This window comes from Eptatretus burgeri, chromosome 2, assembly GCF_056783735.1.
Source record: "Eptatretus burgeri isolate ZD-2024b chromosome 2, Ebu_testis_v1, whole genome shotgun sequence".
Lineage (NCBI taxonomy): Eukaryota > Metazoa > Chordata > Myxini > Myxiniformes > Myxinidae > Eptatretus > Eptatretus burgeri.
In genome coordinates this window covers 28,759,490-28,778,890 of record NC_140962.1, presented here as the reverse complement: position 1 = coordinate 28,778,890, position 19,401 = coordinate 28,759,490, and the positions used below count along the sequence as shown (strand labels likewise).

At 44.8% G+C, this 19,401-nt stretch overlaps 1 protein-coding gene across 4 annotated transcripts in view; it reads right to left on the bottom strand.

The window, feature by feature from the left end:
* LOC147031690 (protein turtle homolog A-like) overlaps positions 1-19,401 on the bottom strand; it is a 185,256-nt gene that overhangs the window by 139,875 nt on the left and 25,980 nt on the right. The window contains exons 1-2 of one of the 4 annotated variants that reach the window (XM_085852002.1): positions 12,227-12,570; positions 6,422-6,652 (exon numbers count right to left, since the gene is read on the bottom strand). In XM_085852002.1, coding sequence (XP_085708128.1) covers positions 6,422-6,652; positions 12,227-12,314 — 319 coding nt within the window. In that variant the 5' untranslated portion in view covers positions 12,315-12,570. Of the gene's footprint in view, positions 1-6,421; positions 6,653-11,412; positions 12,173-12,226; positions 12,571-19,401 lie in introns of those variants that run through there. The other 3 variants (XM_085852016.1, XM_085852008.1, XM_085852025.1) reach the window with 3 other exon arrangements.

Below are 19,401 nucleotides of genomic sequence, written 5' to 3'. Positions count from 1 at the left end.
GAGAAAGGGAAAACCAAATACTGTCGGACCCCGCTATCCACTATTTGTGGACCCCATGTATTCGCACTGTGACCTGCTTTGACGTTTGCAGCCCTGTGCTTGAGTATTTGCGGTTTTTCATGGACGAAAAAATATATTCCATGAGCCGCACACATAACACAGTTCTAAAACAAATCTTCCATCAGCCACACTATAAGAGAGCTGTATGTACGTACAGTACAGTATAGTATTGTACGCAAGGACATATCTTCCACAAGCCGTGCACATAACACAGTTCTTTAACATACTCCCCCCCCCCACCCCACCACGAGTTACTGAGTTACACAATTAAAAATTTTCCCCACATCTACCCCCAGTTGAGTAAACCAGTAGCATCCACGAGTCACACAATTAGAATGCTTCACCACATCTATTACGAACTGCTGAAGATGTCAACTCCCCCCCCCCCACCTTCCACGGGTTACATAATTAGAGTGTTTCACCACACCTACCCCCATCTGAGTAAAATGTTTACATCACGAGTTATACAATTACAATGCACCATATCAACCCCCACCTGAGTAAAATGATATCGTCCACAGGTTACATAATTAAAATGCCTCACCGCATCTATTATAAGCTGTTGAATATGTCACCCCCCCCCCTTGCATGTTACATAATTAAAACGTTTTACCACATCGACCCCCAGCTGAGTAAAACGTTTACAGCACCAGCTACACAATTACAATGCTTCACCACATCTACCCCCATCAGAGCAAAATGATATCATCCATAGGTTACATAATTAAAATGCTTCACCGCATCTATGAGTATGAGCTGTTGAAGATATAACCCCCCCCCTCCTGCAAGTTACACAATTAAAACGTTTCCCCACATCTACCCCCAGCTGAGTAAAATATAAGCATCCTCCAACATCCCCCACAAACAATGGGTAGACGACAACTCACCCCTGACTCACCCCTTCCGCAGGACGACTTACGTGTAAGCGTGTCATGGGTCTCAATCATTCTAATCCCGCTGCCTTCACCGGTGTTGTGCCTCTCATTCCGCTCATTGGTAAAACATGGCTCCCAAGTGGAAGACCAGTGCCAGAGATGCATTGACTGCCAAGAGGCAGAAGAAAGTGATGAGCCTGAGTGACAAAGTGGATCTGCTGGACCGGCTGTCAAGAGAACAGAGTGTGGCCTCTGTGGGCACACTGTATGGAATAAATGAATCCACCATTCGTGACATAAAGAATAACGAGAAGGTGATCTGAGAAAGTGTTGTGGCGAGTGCTGTACCGAGCACCAACGTGGTCACCCACACCCGGGACGTCCATATAGAAAGGATGGAGAAAGCTCTCATGTATAGATTGAGGACAACGTGCAGAAGAACATGCCTTTAAGTGGACCTCTCATTCGCACAAAGGTGATGCGTATGTATGCACATCTGGTTGGCGTGGGTGGGGCAAGCACGAGTGACGTAGGGACGAGCGATGCAGGGATGAGCGGCCCCAGCCCATTCCAAGCGAGCAGGGGATGGTTTGACTGCTTCAAGAAGCGCTACGTCTCCGCAATGTCAAATTGGCAGGTGAGTGTGCTCCCGCGGACCACGAGTCAGCCGAAACGTTCCCTGCTCAACTTGCGCAGCTCATTGAGGAGAAGGGGTACCTGCCAGAGCAACGCTGATGAGACTAGCCTGTTTTGGAAAAAAATGCCAATGCAAACTATTATCTCAAAGAACGACAGGACAGCATCAGGATTCGAGGCTGCAACGGGCCAGGTATTTCTTCTCCTCTGCACAAAGACAAAAGGGGACTGTATGATGAAGCCCATGATGCTGTACCATTCTCTGAACCCACGTGCTCTGAAGGGCAAGAAGAAACACACACTGCCCATGTTTTTGTGGGCCAACAGGAAGGTGTGTGTGTGTGTGATGTCAGCAATTTTCATGGACTGATTCCATAACTGTTTCGTCCTTCTGGTGGAGAGGTACCTGGCAGAACAAAACCTTGCATTCAAGGTTCTCCTGCTCATCAACAATGCTCCTGGCCACCCCCGGAGATCTGAAGGTGGCTCTCCCGAACGTCAAAGTGATCTTCCTGCCGCCAAACACCACCTCCCTGATCCAACCACTCGCCCAAGAGGGTAATCTCCACTTTCAAAACCTATTATACCCACAGCACCTTTCACCGCATTTGGATGCGATGGACGCCGATCCAGAGCTCACTGTCGGGCAATGTTGGAAACAGTTCAACAGAGCTCACTGCATCAGCACAATAAAAGAGGAGAGACATGAAATTGTCAGGTTGGCACGGCTCTGACGACATGGAGCCTAAAAAGTTGGATGCTCTTATCGCCTTGCATGCTGAGGAGCTCACCGAGAAGGATTTGGGAGCAATTACTAAGGTGTCCAAGGAGGAGGAGGAAGCTGAGAGTGATGAGGAGGAAGAGGTGACGAGGTCCAAACTCACTATAAAGTTCCTGGGTGAGATGCTGCAGGACAGGCGGTCAATTACCAAGAGGCTGTTAGATGCCGATCCGGTCATGGACTGTTACCTCAAGTTCAAGAGAGGGTTGGATGGCGTGATGCTCACATACAAGGAGCTACATCGAAACCTGCGGCAATCTGCCAGGCAGCTCTCAATCATGGTTTTTTTCCACCCTGGTCCGTCCACCTCAGGAGCATCAGCACCATCGCCTACCTCTCCTGCCTTTCCTTCCCATCCTGCCACTCCTGCATCCTATTCAGTGAGTGACTCATCAGGATCCTCACCTACTTCAGCACCCTCAGTCCCTCACCTACATTCTTTTCGGTGCACGACTCACCAGCACCCTCACCTGTGTGGTCTTCAGACGACCGCACTGAGTTCACTGGATTTTAACTCTTCATTTGAAAAGTTGCGTGTGTTTGTGCAAAGAAAATCTTGAAACGGTACCTGCTGCTGTTTTTTAAAAAAACTTTTACAGTACGGTTGGTTAATCCCTTTTAATAAACCATTAATCGCATTCCAAAATCCATCAATAAACATTGGAAACCAAACCTGGTGTCTTTTCTTTTCTTTTTAAAGCATTTTTTATGAAACTGTAATCGTGTGCATTCGCGGTCGAGAATATTTTATATCAATATGGGAAACTTTTTAAAGTTTCCTCTAGGAATCAGGAACTGCCGGGAACCTATCCCCCTTTTTCCATTGAAACAATGCACGACATGCGCAGTGTCGACATTCACGGCTTCGCCATTCACGGTATTTTCCGCAGGTCACAAACTGCCGGGAACCTATGCCCCACTATTCGTGGATTTACCATTCACGGAATTTTCCAGGAAAATATCCCCCGCGAATAGTGGGGTCCGAAAGTACTGCATTGGAGTCATTAGAAGGAACCCGAATAAGTGAAGAGCAAAGATGAAGTCATCAGGAGGAACTTGTCAGCCCTCAGAGTCAATGCAATGAAACACGTTGCTACATCTGTTTCTCTATGATGCAAGCAGATCTCAAAAAACACTCAACTATCAACATTTCAAAAAACAAACTGCAGCATTATGATGAAAGTATGTATACAAGGTTTAAAAAAAAAACTAGAAGCGGACAGATTATTAACTTCTGGGGGGAGCCCGTATTACTAGTTAGGAGACAATCTACAAATTAACATCGTACAGCACTGTTCGTGGGATTTTGACCTGGAATTCCAGCATGATGAAGGAAGCCAAGAAGAAGGGCTCAGATGATTATGCGAAAGAGAAAAACAGATCAAAAAATATTCAACGGTGTGCTTCCAACTGCATATTAGTATGGTACATTTAAAGCATTATGTTCCACAATTAATTGTATTGAGGTATTGAGTTAATGGGGATACCAGGACAGATCAGAAATGCCAGATTGCCTTTGATGTGTCTAGCTTGGGTTAGAATCTCAACCTAGTTATAAACTGTCACACTGGTGTTTTGCATGCATGGGCGAGGCATCAGTGTGTGTGTCATCCATCGGATGGACGTTAAGCCGGAGTTAGCTACTACGAGTCGATGGTGGACATTAAAGGTTCCACAGTGTCTTTCACAAGGAGTGGGCAATTTATTGCTGGCACCCTAAACAAATTACTAATTCCCGTGACAGTCGAATGTCAGGTTTGGCCAACTGGTTCGTGAAAGTCTTGGGCTAAAAACATTCTGGCAGACCCCAGAATAAGGTGGGAAAAATTGGATACATGATCACAAGAAGAGGAAAACCGTTCAGTGAAATGGAGGAAATCAGTTTATTAAATATCGTGTCAACCCCCCTCCCTCCAGCAGGTGTCGGTGGTTAAACAACTTTCAATTTTCTTCTTCTCTTCTGCCGTATGCAGCACATGGCTGTGGATGGCATCATTTGATGGGAGCGAAGCTGTGCCACTGATGCAATGCCCCATGTAAGTTGAGCAAGAATTTGTAATTTTTTCAGGGTGCTGGTGATAGCTTGCCCACTCTTCGTGGACATCATGGTATCTTTAACGTCCACCAACTAATGCTGGTGGATGGGACGCCCGGTTTGACGTCCATCTGAGGTATGGCACACACACTGATGAATCATCTTGCTTGCGAAACACCAGGATGACAGCTCATATGCTTGGCCGAGATTTAGACCTACGCTAGACAGCTCAGTGGTGAACCTCGAGAGTATTGAGTCGAGAGTCCAGACTATACTGCCAGCCTATCACTTGCACTATTCTATGTGTGCAGGTTAAAATTGCAAGTTGCCTACCAACTAAGACCGACAAGCAGCAGCTTCTTCGCTCACTGCAGATCTGGATAAAATCACAAACTGGTCCAACACGTGGAACATGTCTTTCAATCCAGACAAATCTCACACTCTCACTATGTCTCTTCGAAAGGACCGTTTACAAAACCCCCCATCCACTTTCTCAACAATCCTCTGGAAGAAGTCTTTTCTTTCAAGCTTCTGGGTCTCACTCACTATCTGCCATGACCTTTCCTGGGAAAGTCACATTTCCAACCTCGCCTCAAAAGCCAGTCGCCGACTGGGAATCCTCCGTCGTGCTAAGTCCTTCCTCGGCCCTCTTGAGCTCCTGACCACTTACAAAGCTTTTGTCTGTAGCCTGATGGAGTACTGCTCTCCCCTCTGGGCTGGTGCTCCTGCCTCCCTTCACGCTTCACGCTGTCGAAACCAGGGCATTTAAGATCATCGGCATCTCCCGCAATGAAGCTGAGTCTTTGGGCCTCTCACTCAATCACCGCAGGTTGGTCGGTGGTCTTTCTGTCTTCTACCGACTCCTCTCCAGCCTTGCCCCCCTGCTCTCTCTGTGATTTGTCCCCACCACATTTCCACAGGGCGCTCAAGGTCCGCCAACAACCCCCTTCTGGTAAAACTACCAAAATCACGAATCACTGCTCATCTTCACTCTTTCATTCCTCTTTTTCCCGCCTTTGGAATAAACTTCCTCACTCTATTCTTTCCCATTCTTCCCTCCAGGCTTTCAAAACAGCTGTTCACCACCACCTCTTATCTTCCCCCATCCAAATCCTCGATCTTTTCTACCCCCGATAATCCACCCAAGCCCACTTCCTTCATTTCTCCTGCTTTCCTTCCTGAAAGTCCCTGAAACGTCCATCTTCTCTTCGCCATGTTCCCCGTCCCATCCTCATCCCTCTCCCTTCCACAGTTCACCTAATGTGTCTGTTCCCCACTGTTTTGTCCCTTCCACTCCCGCCCCTCTTGTCTCATGCCTCCTTGCTGTGAGTTGTGTGTTAGCTCTCATACGAGCCTCAACCAAGGTATACAAAAAAAAAACCCTTCGCTGGGGGGTGGGGGGTATTATTTCATGCCACAGACCTGACCGTGGGTACCCTGAGCATAGATGCAAAATTTGATGGAAATCGGCCAAGCAGTTTTCAATTACATACGGTTTGGACAGATACTATTCTGTACTGTACTGGATTGTATATATGTCTGAACCTTATATAATGTGTGTCAGTGAGTGCGAGTCCAGACACAGATATACTTTAATATAGATCGTTCATTCTTAGATCTACTGTAATTTGTATACCTGGTGAGGCTTTGCATTGTTAAAAGTTTTGACTATTACAGAAATTACATTTTGATCAATGCTAAAAGGATCACTGCTCACTGCTAAAACTGAGAGACAATGTGAAAAACTATCTTTCTGCACACTGTATCTTGCAACAAATACTTTGCCAGAGGTGGTGGCGTAATGGTTAGAGCATCCACTATGTATCTACGAAGCAGGCGGTTCAAACCCTAACCCTGGCCGAGTCATCCCAAGGACTTAAAACGGTATGTGCTGCTTCCTCGCTTGATGCTTTGCATTGTAAAAGGATAGAGCACAAACAACCATAGTGCAGGCTTTGAAGGGCCCGATGACCTCCTGTTTGAAAGTTCTCGGAAGAAAACTCATATTATTGCTATTATTAAGTTCAGACGTACCATGAAAATCAGCATCAATATGAGGTTCATGCTTTCCAATGCGCAAATAGACAGGCAGTGGCCGGTCCGTCCGCATCCAGAGCACCACGCTGGGTGGTCGTTTGATCCCAGCAACAGAGGTTGTAGAAGTTCGAATATGAGGCAAGCCACAGGCAAGTTCTACAACACCTCCGAGTCGTCTGGTCACCGCTGTGGTCTGACGATCGTCTTGATGACGGACAAATGGAGACACTGTGGTGTGAGAGGTTTTGTGGGATCAGGAACATTAGCTTCTCTCATGTGTGGCCCCCACTACACCCCACAATGGTTCTGTCAAAACCATATATGCTCAAATCCACAACTAGTCATCATGAAGTAATAATGTAAGTATGAGTTTTTATTATAGTTATATTTTTGTTATAATAATACAATACCAGCCAAGACCAAATTAAAATGAGTGCAATTGGTACTTACAATAAACCAATGTAACAGAGTTAGGCTTTGGAATGATATTGATAGGTTTTAAACCTGCTGTCTTTTGCCACCAACTGGGACATTAAAACCTTATTTGAGAATTCTGTCAACGAAGTGAAAGACTTTTTTTTGTCTAAGACAGACTCGCTACCACCTCGCCCTCAAAAATATTTCCTTTCAACACTGCCTGAACCGACCACCACCATAAATCAGCCCCAGCGGCGGTGTCCTAAGCACCCTTCGTCCCCGAGGCTTTATTCCAGTCACACTTCATCCTCTATGTCCCCAAAAAGTCCTGCCTCTGACGTCAAACGTGCTATTTCAAAGATAGTGCTGGGTTAAGGTCAAACCAAGAGTGTTCCAGCTTTGCAAAATCTCACTCGGTACTCAAAAATACACCTTCCAAGATAAATGCGCACCTGGTATTGCCAGATTGCCAGTTGGGTCACACATGCGATTGTCAATATAAATGGCTCCGATAAGTCGAGGTTGTGAGCACATTTTCAAGTGCCTGATATGACAGAATAACTATGTTGGTAGTGGTAGCATGTTCACTGAAAGGTTGCCTGGTCCAAGTTTCCGAATTTGTTTGGCTAAACTGCTGTTCTGATGCAGTACCAACACAAGTCGCTGCATCATGGATCATGGCGTTATATTGAGATAGAAATCCAACTATCCCGTCTGTAATCATGTGGACTGAAAGATCCCATGATATCTTTCAGAAGAGTAAGCTTTTGGGCCAATACTGAGCATGTAACCCGTATATTAAGGAGGTAAGTAAATAAAGATTTAATCAGACTTGGTGGTGTAATAGTTCGAGCATCCGCTCTTAGTCTTGGAGGTCAGTGGTTCAGACCCTGACAGTCATACCAAAGATTTAAAAAAAATACTCTGCTGTCTCCTTACTTGATGCTCAGCATTTAAAGAGGATAGAGCACAGACAAACAAATATAGGTTGGCAACTATAGTGCAGGCCTTGATGGGCTGAATGGTGTCCTGGGTTAAATCTCCTTCAAAAACGATGCATATTGAAAGAAGTTGTGGATAGTCATCGATGGGCCAAATACAGGGTGGGGCACAGAGAAACAGGAGATTTTAAAAACTCATTAATTAAATAAACATTTTGTATTTAACAAATTACAAATATGCCATCTTAAAGTACATAGCATGCCATTTATTTCTTGAAGATCACATCCTCGAGGTGACCTCCGTCTCTGCACAGGCATTCCCAAAGTATTCTACGCATGTTTCCCATGACACGGCAAAGCATCTCCAAAGAAATTCCAGCAATTTTTGGACGAAGTCTTTCTTTCAGCTCTTCAATATTGTGTGGGCGATGAGCGTACACTTTGTTTTTGAAGTTCCCCCATAAAAAAAAGTCACGTGCTGAAAGGTATGGGGACCTGGGAGGCCAAGTAATGTCACTATTCCTGCAGATGATGTGGTTATGAAAAAGTAGTCGTACGGCGGCCATCGACACTCTGGTGGTACGAGATGTCGCGCCATCTTGCTGAAACCAACTGGCCTCATTAACTCGAGGAAACCTCGTAGCCAGTTGATCAGTCAAAAAAGTTACGATCATGTCGGCATAGCTGAGATCGGTTTTTAACATCTCTCATTTCTCTGCCCCACCCTGTAGCTCGATATTTTGAGATCTTTTCATACATCTGAGAACGATGACAGTCAGACCTCGCTCACAAGACTATTTGCAGCTTGGAAAGAAAACGTGGCACAGCTGTTGCACTGCGTAAGCCACAGCTCGGCTGATGAGCGCTGAGTACTTGAGAGTGGAAACGAGACGAACTTTACAACGTTTGAGACGAGAAAAAGCGATCATTGATGATAACCAATGACCATAAAAATGCCAAAGTTATAACGAACGAGTGTAGTTTGGTTCCAAGCAAACAAATTAATTGGAGAATAGAATGTCCATGAGGTGCTTATAAATTATCATTTGGAGAAGCATCAAAACAACATTCACCAAGAGGCAATCATTTTCCCCATCAGCGGTGTAACGGTACTTCGGGGACCATCACAATGATGTCCCACCTAAGCTTTCTCCAGCTGAGAGAAATCTATTTCTTTAAGAAATTCAAGCTTGTGGCATCACTGTCATGCTACTGTTAATGAGGATGAATCCCAAAGGAATGTAACAGATGTCTATCTTATATTCTTTGTAACCACCAATACAGAGGAGAAAATTAGGGAGAACTGGGAGTGGGGAGGGAGAAGAAGGATGGAAAAAGCGACAATATTGCTAAAATTTTATGGATGGGATTTATGTCGGGACAGACATTGTCCCGACAAATTCTGATACACATTAAATTGTCCTAAAATGTTGTGGTAATAGGATCCTTCACATATTCCGTCGTGATGCACCTTTAAGGGCCATCTGTTTATTACGTGCACACATGCTGTGGAGCTAAAAAGAGAACATTAAAATTGACACTAGGAATAGAAGGATGGGTGATGGGAGGAAGGAGAGGAGGGTGTTGTGGGACAAGTGCGGAAAGAAGGGAAAGAAGCATGGGAGGGGATAGGAGGAAGAGGAGGGAATGGAAAAAGGCACCGATGGGAGCACACGGGGAGGGTGGTGACGGGTGATAGGGGGTTAAACTTCCACCATGCTCGTGTACATAATAAATAGATTTTTTTTTAATTTAATTGATCAAGAGGAGAGTGTTGTTTGTGGTTTAAAAAACAATTTTCTATTCGTAGCACCATCTTGAAATGCTCGGTGGGCAATTCAAAGGCCAACTCACTGGTCGGTTGGTCGGTGACCAACTCACTGTTCGGGCATTGTGTCATAAATGTATCCAAGGGTAACGGGATCTCTTTAAGATGAATACCTCCTGTTTTCTCTGTAGCTCAGAAATATCAAATTGTGTTTGTTGTAAATCGGAGCCACATCAGTTATTCTCTCCAGCGGAAACCAGCGAAGATCATGACACATCGTGGCAGCTCGGGGTACAAGAGCCCTCCCCAGACCATCCGACCATCTTCCTCCGTAAGATACATTTTCCCATTCTCTCCATCAGGACAATGGATCCCCTCCACAAACTCAGCTATTTTCCCCTCATACGAAAACATACAATACCTTATCGTTATGGATTACAAAATACAACTTGTGTTGCATTTAAGACAGTACAAGAGTGTTTGCCCCAAACTGTTCGGATTAAGGCATTAATTAAGGAAGAAGAAGAAGAAGAAGAAGAAGAAGAAGAAGAAGAAGAAGAAGAAGAAGAAGAAGAAGAAGAAGAAGAAGAATATGTTGCCATACCATGACTTCAGCACTTATTCATATTCATCATTAACGACCACAATTATTCCCACGTTTTTGTGGGGCAAGCCAGGGCAAGCTTGGCGCACCAAGTCTTTCATGAACCGGCTGGCCAGGCCTGACGTTCAACTGTGGTTTGGGCAGGATTTTGCAATTTGGCCCACGGTGCCAGCAACAGCTCACGTACTCTTCGTGAAGGACACCATGACATATTTAACATCCGTCGACGAATGCCAGCAGATGAGACGCCAAGTTTAATGCCCACCTGAGGGACAGCACATACATTGACGAATCACCCTGCCTGTAAAACACTGGCGTGACAGTTTATAGTTGGGTCGGGATTCGAACCCAGGCCAGACAGCTTCGAGGCAAGTGTGTGTACCTCTGGAATCTAGACCATCCTCCAAGCACGCTACTCCTTCAGCGACATTTATCCCCTTCGTAGACAAATGTGCCGTCATACCTGCTGTGGATATTTAGTACAACAGGGATGGAAGGACGGACGGGACAAAGGGCTGGAAGAGAGACAATGGTATTACATATAAAATGGCAGGGAAGAAGAATAAGAAGAATAAGAATAAGAAGAATAAGAATAAGAATAAGAAGAATAAGAATAAGAAGAATAAGAATAAGAATAAGAAGAATAAGAATAAGAAGAATAAGAATAAGAATAAGAAGAATAAGAATAAGAAGAATAAGAATAAGAATAAGAATAAGAAGAAGAAGAAGGATTGCAATCAGGGAGAAGAGTCATTCGTTCTTTTCTTCTCATACGTTAGATCATTTAATTTAAATAAAATAAAAAAATCCTCTTTGTCATATCATTTATTCGATTAATTTCAGTCCGAACGACGGAGAAGCTTGGCCTGAACATAAAATCCACTGAAAGAGGAAATAATTGTGGCTTTGGTGAAGGTGAAGGGTACAATCAAGGCAGGATAACCAGCTTAGCACTCTTTATGATAGATTACTCATCTTGGGTGAGGGGGCTGAAGCAAAAAAGAGAAAGGAAAGGCAGATATTACAAGAAGAGAAGAGGTGAAGAGATCATTTAATTTAAACAGGCCAGCCTTACCAACCGGCACCCGAAAGGACGACGAGGGAAAGAGGAGGGGATGACGGATGGATGTATCTAGTGAGAAAAACAAAGAAATGTGGAAAATCATGAGTAAGAGGAGCAGAGAGGAGACGGGAAAGGAAGGATCGAGATGAATATTGAGATTAATGGCGAGGTTGACAGGCATGGAATGCAACTCACGCTTTGTAACTTATTTGAAGCCTCGTTTCCATGGCAACGGGTCAAGGACCAGCTGAGGCACCAGAGGTTACAGCAACCTTTTCTCTTTGTGTCCCCCCTTTAATTTTCCTCCCAGTTTTTTGTCCCTTCCACCGTCGTAGCCTCTCGATTCAGGGACAACACGCTCGTTCAAATTCGTTTTAGCGATTCGGGTTTCACAATGGAACAATCGCCGAGGGGGGAAACACGAGTCCATGCGTCAAAACCCCAATGTGGAGTCGTCGTGTGAGGGTCGACGTCCAACGGGAGCTAGTGCAGGTTTTAAGCTTTTACGAAGCACGAAAGCAAGTCCGATGTCAAAATGGAACCGTGCGATTAGGTCGAAGAATCATTCCCATCGGTTCGCTTTTCCGACGAAGGCACACACACCGTGGCGGGTCGAGCACCATGTCCATGAGGTAGAGCCTAGCTGTGGTCACGTGTCGCCCCGGCATGGTGAAGCGAAGCGGGAAAGGGAGGGTTGAGGACGGAGGGGCGGGGGACGAAGATCGGCTCGTGATCCCAAAGGAGCACATGATGGTCCAAGCACATCACAACTGCATCTGACATTTTCCCATTGCACACGACTGGGGGGAGAACGAGGCACCTCGTCCACGAGGAGGTCTCAACCCAAGATCTCAGAACCACGGTTGAGCGATTAAACGAGCGAAGCACAGGTGGATTCAAGGTGGCTTTACTTTTGTAGCGCATGCGCTGAATCATTTGAAAGGGGAAAAGGGCTTACATCACTATGATCACTTATTGGCTCGAAGAGGCTGCAAAAGAACCTGCTTACCCGATACGGTATCCTCGAAGGTGGAGCACATGGGAAAGATGAGAAAGAGCATGAAGAGGGATAGAGCGAACAGAAATCCATTTCTCATTGCACGTTGCCTTGTTTCTCTCTCTCTCTTTCTCTCTCTCTCTCTCTCTCTCTCTCTCTCTCTCTCTCTCTCTCTCTCTCTCTCTCTCTCTCTCTCTCTCTCTCTCTCTCTCTCTCTCTCTCTCTCTCTCTCTGTTTCTTTCTCTCTCTCTTGCTTGCTTGCTTGCTTTTCTCCAACAATAAAAACCTGCCTCCCCTTGTCCGCTGCTCTTTCTATCTGTCTCACGGTCTTGCTCTTCCAGTAATGCAACTGTCTGAACAGAGACAGCAAAGGGGTTTTTCTTGCCTCGACCTCTCCCCTCCCCTCTGTGTCCCCGCCCAGTCACCTGTCTCCACTCCCCCTCTCCCCACCCCTTCTCTTCGCTCTCTCTCACCTCCCTGACTCCGCCTTGTCATTTTCCTCCTCATGCCCCGACTATTCATATGTCCTTGTTGCTCGTCACATTCTCACTCACCTTTTGACAAAATGACATTTCCTCAAGACCAACTCCAAAATAAAATTGGGAAATATATACATATACATCACATGCCCTCCTTGTATTCTTATTTATAGGGAGCTCTGTTTTATTTGGAAATCAATGTCACAGCGGTTGCAAATTAGGAGTGTAAAAAGAAAATGGTTACATAATAGTGTTCGCATCTTGGGTACCCAGATGGAGGCCATCTCAGTACATTTCAGCATGCAGACTTACTTCATTGGACCACTTATCGAATGTGCTGCGATGAACAGCAAACCACAAAGTGGGTGTTCGCATCCATTAGTGGGTGATACTGTTAAAATCAAGGAGGGCTGAGCACCTAACCAGAGCAAAGAGGGCTCAAGGTTGGAATTAAAGGACTTGTTATGCATTTGGTTTGACAGAACCACTATTTGCTAATCACCTTACCTCCCTCCCCCTTGCCCTCCCCTGGAACCTTACAAACAGCTATTGATTGATAGACATCTGTGATCACTGAGCGATCGCCCACGAATTACCCTTAGCCCGCGATCCAATGATCGCCATATTGTGTTGGGACCGCCATATGACCATACCCAACATTTAGGGATAGAGTGTAGATTAAGAAAACGAGTCCCTATCTGCAATCTATCCATAAAACTCAACATCGCAAAATTCGGAGGAAAATTATTGAAGTTATGGTCAAAAAGGTGTTTTTTGTTAATTATGTCACAATCCGAAAAAAAGTAGGTCAAGGACACAAATCACATATCAGGTGCACAACTTTAGTGCAGGTACACTATTATGATGCAAGAACATAACAGAAGGCCAAGCGGTCTGAGATTCCACATCGGCAAAAAGCGCTTTTTTTTTTTTCAGAGCACCATTTGACCTTGACCTTTAACACAGAGGGGTATGGTGTGAATTAAAAATAAATGTGCCTTGCTCTCGGCTATCTAGAGAGGGAAATTTCGTTCTGGTCAGATAAACTTTAGTGGAGTTATGGTGAGAAATTTAAAAATGAGTATAATTGGGTCGTCACCTTAAAGGTCAGGTTAAAGCTTAAAGCTTAAAGGTTAGGTCAAGGTCAAAAAAAATAGCTTAGCCCGCATCCTTTGTATTCCCATTATTGATGCAAAATTTCATTCCGAAAGTCTTCAAATATTGGCAGAAAAAAAAAGAGAAAAACCTAAATGGTGGTTTAGTACTCGGGGTGTAAGACATTGACCTTTGATCCAGATGGGTTGATGTAAATAAAGTGTGAATGAGCCTTGCCGTAAGCTATCTGGAGAGGGCAATTTAATTCTGATCGCACAAATTTTAGTCGAGTTATGGTGAAAAATGTCAAAATGAACACAATTGGGTCATGGCCTTAAAATTAGGTCATGGGCAAAAACTAGGTCAACCCATGTACTTTCTATTCGCATTATTGATGCGAAATTTCATTCCCAAAATCAAAGCCAGCTCTGGGATACAGCTCAGAAATTAATACCATGAGGAAATTTGGAGTGTCGGGAGGGCAGGAATAAATAAAGAAATAAATAATAACTTTCTAATTGGTGGTTTAGTACTCCTTGGGGTCTAATAAACTCTGTGGTACCATTAACAAGCTCAAATGAGCTAAGATCCTCGTCCTCTTAATGATGACGTCATGAAAACGAATATGAGGTCATTGTGATGTATCAGGTTTGCGAGAAATTATTATCTGTGCGAATGCCTGGCTTGATTCCCACAACCAAATTCAAATAGCTTGCCTAGTTTGGGAGATAATGGTATAGGCGATTTCCATTAGTGGCGATATTATGACGTCAACTTTTTTCTCGGAAGAATTTCCAAAATCGGAGATGGTTACTGCCTGCGCGTGGGCTTTCTGCATATACATGGCAAGTTTCACGAAGATCCGATGAAAACTCTGGGTTGTGAAACAAAATATAGGAATGACGTCATAAAAATTGATATGACGTCATAGTGATGTATCATATGTGCAGTAATTCATCTCTGCTAATGCCCTGTTCGATTCCCGCAAACAGAATTCAAAAAACTTGCCGAGTTTCGAAGATAATTTTTCAGGCGATTTCCATTAGCGGAGATATTTTGACATCATAACTTTTTTTTCTTGGAGGAATTTTCAAAATCGGAGATCGTTACTGTCTGCGCAGGGAATTTTTACATATATCTGTCAAGTTTCAGGAAGTTTCGATGAAAACTGTAGGCTGTGAAACAAAAAAGTCCACAAGAAGAAGATGAAGAACAACAACGTGAGGAAGACTTGGAGATCATCCATGAGGATCTAAAAATTAGAAGTGCCAATTGTAGAAACAAACCCAACAAGAGCTACAGTATAAGCCTTCCCTTATCCTATTTGTGGAGGATTAATTATCATCACCTTCATCATTATAATCATCAACATCATAAAAATTAATTATAAATTATAATCATCACCATTATCAATGTGTCCGACTCCTTAATCTTTTCAGAGTGTTGGTACTACCCAAGCGGTTCCTGTGCGAGGTTTTAGAGTCAGGGTTATGCTGGATGGTTTGACATTGCCTTCCCAGCAGGCGCTCAGGGCAGGAATGTGTTATTCTGTTCAGAGTGCAGGCGATAGCTCGCCTACTCTTCGCAAAGGACACCGCAGGATCGTCCGCTAATGGTAGCAGATGGGATTCCCGTTTCACGTCCATCCGAGGGATGGCACACACCTTCATGAATCACCCGACCTGTGAAACACTGGGATGACAGTTTAGAGCTGGGTCAGGATTCAAACCCAGGCTAGATAGCTGAGAGATGAGTGTGCATACCTCGAGCTAGGCCATCTTGCCAGATCAAAGCAATGGAGAAAAAGCCATAAAGAACACGTTCAGGTGACTGGCTGAAGATCTTGGGGTCTTGAGTTTGAGCCCCTGTCTTCTGTTGAATTAACACCAGGTGGGGTTGACTCAGCTTGTCATTCTTCCGAGGTGGGTGAAATGAGTACCAGCTTATGGTAACAGGGGCACTGCATCAGCAACAGACCCATGCCCCCAGAAAATGATGCAACGAAGCCAGCCACAGGCTGCACATGATAGCGAGCTCGTATGTGGAGGAAATCCATGATCCAGGAATGGATAGGTGAGACTACGAAGTAAGGATGCTGACCAAACTATATCGAAGCTATATCGTTTGAGATCGATCCTTCACTTGATACTTTGTAGCTTGATCGGTTGCTATAAGAAGTTTGCCCCGTGTTGAGTCAACTTCCTTCTGGAGCTTTGCAACCAGGTTATTTTGGAGGAATAAAGTTATGTCAAACAATGAACCATTCACCGCATTCCACTGTCCATATTGTGAAGTAAAAGATCTATGAACAGCTCTTGGAAGTAGCCAGAGGGGAGAGCACTGAGCAGTACTCCATCAACCTGTGGATGAAAGCTTTGTAGGTGGATAGGATCTCAGGTGTGTCAAGGGAGGACTTTGCATGATGAAGGATACCCATGGCTTTGGAGGCCAACGCTGAAATGTGACTTGCCCAAGAGAGAACATGGTTGAGAGTGAGACCCAAGAGTTTGAGTGAGAACCTCTTTGAGAGGGCTGGTGAGAAAGTAGATGGGAGGGTTTGTAGAACAGTCCTTTTGGAGAGAGAGTGAGTGTGTGGGCAATCACAGCTATCAGCAATGTCTGCAGATTGTTGTCAAACTTCCTCATGATGACTGTCTTAGGTATGGCATTCCTCTCAACAGGACATTTTGCTATGATTTGTTGACTTGTTTTCATACAAGTGTGCATGTTCCCCTGGTTTTTCCTTTAAAGATAGGATGCGACATCAAATCAAAAACTGTACGGCACCCCCACGTTTTCGGTCTCCACAATTTCTAAATATCCCGTGCGGCTACCCAAAAAAATAAAAACATATGAGTTGTGTGACCGTGGAAATACTGCGGCCGCCCTATAATTGTTAGTGGCCGTAGATTTTTTAGACCCTATGGCCGCCGAGCCAAATGTGACTGAAGCATCATCAGTGAGTGCTGCGGAGTGTTTTCAGGGGAAAAAAATTGTAATGAAAAAATATTTTCTTTGATTTTTTGGGGGATTTTCTTTTTTCAACTTCTCTAACGTGCCTAAACCTTTGTAGCTATGTGAAAGGTAATATTAAATGATCCCTGACCCCATTCCTTTATAGTTATAGGGAAGTATTTTTGTGCCCAACAAAAATAGAAAACAATAAAATTTGATTTCTTAAAAATGCCAACAGGATTAGAACAGCACTGGGCAACGCCAGGTACCCATGCTAGTGGCTTCTTCATACAGGACTCTTTCCTTTAAGTTTTGCTCATATTTCCTCTCAAGTTTTTAAAGCCATACGCCTGTTTCCGATCTGTGTTCGATTCTCAACATGACTAGAAACTGTCAATTTGTGCTATGCAAATGCTTCAAAGACAGAGCGTTGATGAGTGAAGCCAAAGTCACGTTTGCTCTACGGCGAGGATATGGTGGCCGTACGCCCTCTGAATTGACAGAAACGTGCGGAAGCCGCAGAGTTTCTGCGGTGGCCTCAGGGTGGCCCTACGCCGTTTGGCTATATTTTACAGTTCGTAGGGGTCGCCGTGGAATTATAGCGTGGAGTTATAACTTTTTTCATTTCTACGTTCGCTGTAGCATTTCGACAAGCCGAAACAAAAGCACTGGTAAAAAAAAAAAAAAAAAAAACCCACTCGTTACCGTCCGTCTGGCGGCACGTTCGCCTTCGGGCCCCCCTGCGGTCGCCTTGCGGGCACCTTGCGTCTGCCTTGAAAATTCTATGGCCGCCGCAGGAACGCCCTGAGGTCACCGTGCGACATTAAATCAAAGATCGTACGGCACCCCCACGTTTTCGGTCTCCACAATTTATAAATACGCCGTGCGGCTACCCGAAAAATAAAAACATATGTGACTGCTACATTGTGTGACCGTGGAAATACTGCGGCCGCCCTATAATTGCTAGTGGCCGTAGATTTTGTAGACCCCACGGCCACCGTGCCAAATGTGACTTAGGCCTTAGTACATTGTCTTTCGGATGTCTCCGCAACATTCCAGAATACGTTTGGAAATGCGTAGAACATCGTGGTTTGTATCCTGCTCATATTCTAAATTATTTATCTGATTGACGGTGTCAGCAATGACACAGCCAGCACCCAGGTGCTATCCGTTCAAAATAAGATGACGTCATTCAAGGTAATTTTTTTAAACTTGCAGTGGCTTCTAATTTTACTTGCATAATTTCAACATTCCTTCAAATAACTGCTCACCCTCTCTGTTCTATTCACCTCCTCATTTGCTCAAGGTCATCTGCCATCAACTTGGAAATCAGCAATCATTACCACTCTGCATAACAAGATGCAAAAACAGATCCCTGCAACGACAGACCAATCAGCCTTCACCCAATAATCAACAAGGTTATGGAATCCATCATCGCTTCCGACATCAAATCCTTCCTCTTCTCCAATGGCCCAATTTCCGATCATCAATTTAGACGTAGACCAGGTCACTCTACCCTGCACATGCTGCTTCTACTTTCCCAACAATGGATGGAGGTCCTCATTGCCAGATATAAAATCAGAGCCATATCCCAAGACATATCGCATGCCTCCGATATGGCCTGACACCCTGCCCTGCTCACCAAACTTTCTTCCTATGGTATCCAAGGCCATATCCACTCATGGCTTGCAGACTTCCTCTCCTGTCGCTGCAAATGTGCGGCCCTAAATGGAGTTCTCTCATCCCCTCTTCCTGTCCAAGCTGGAGTCCCTAATGGCAGTGTTCTGGGCACTGTGCTTTTTCTGGTTTTCATCAATGATCTCTCCGATTCTCTAGAAAATCCACTTTATCTCTTTGCTGATGACGCCACCCTCTGTCGTACCATCTGTCACCCTCACATCGACAGGCCTCTTCACTCTCTGCAGTTCTGGATAAAATCACAAATTGGTCCAAAACGTGGAACATGTCTTTCAATCCTAACAAATCTCACATTCTCACAATGTCTCTCCAAAAGGACTGTCTGCACCCCCATCTACTTTCTCAACAATCCTCTTGAAGAAGTCCTTTCATTCAAGCTTCTGGATCTCACTTTCTGCCATGATCTTTCCTGGGAAAGCCACATTTCCAACCTGGCTTCCAATCACCGACTGGGCATCCATCCTCCGTCGTGCAAAGTCCTTCCATGGCACACCTGAGCTCCTGAACTCATACAAAGCTTTTATCCGCAGCCTGACGGAGTACTGCTCTCATCTCTGGGCTGGTGCTCCTGCCTCACACCTCTCTCGGCTTCACGGTGTGGAAACCAAAGCATTTAGGATCATTGGTATCTCCTGCGATGAAGCTGAGTCTTTCGGTCTCTCACTCTCTCATCGCAGGCAGGTCGGTGGTCTTTCTGTCTTCCACCGCCTCCTCTCTGGGCTTGCCCCCCCAACCCCGCGAGGTCTGTAATCTGTCTCCCCCATATTTTCACAGGGCACTCAAGGTCCGCCAGCAACCCCCTTCTGGTGAAACTACCAAAATCAAGAATCACTGCTCACCTTCACTCCTGTTTCCTATCAAAGCTATTCCTCTTTTTTCCCACCTCTGGAACAAACTTCCACACACTCTTCAATCCCACTCTTCTCTCCAATAGGGTGCATCAAACACCCCCTTTTTTTG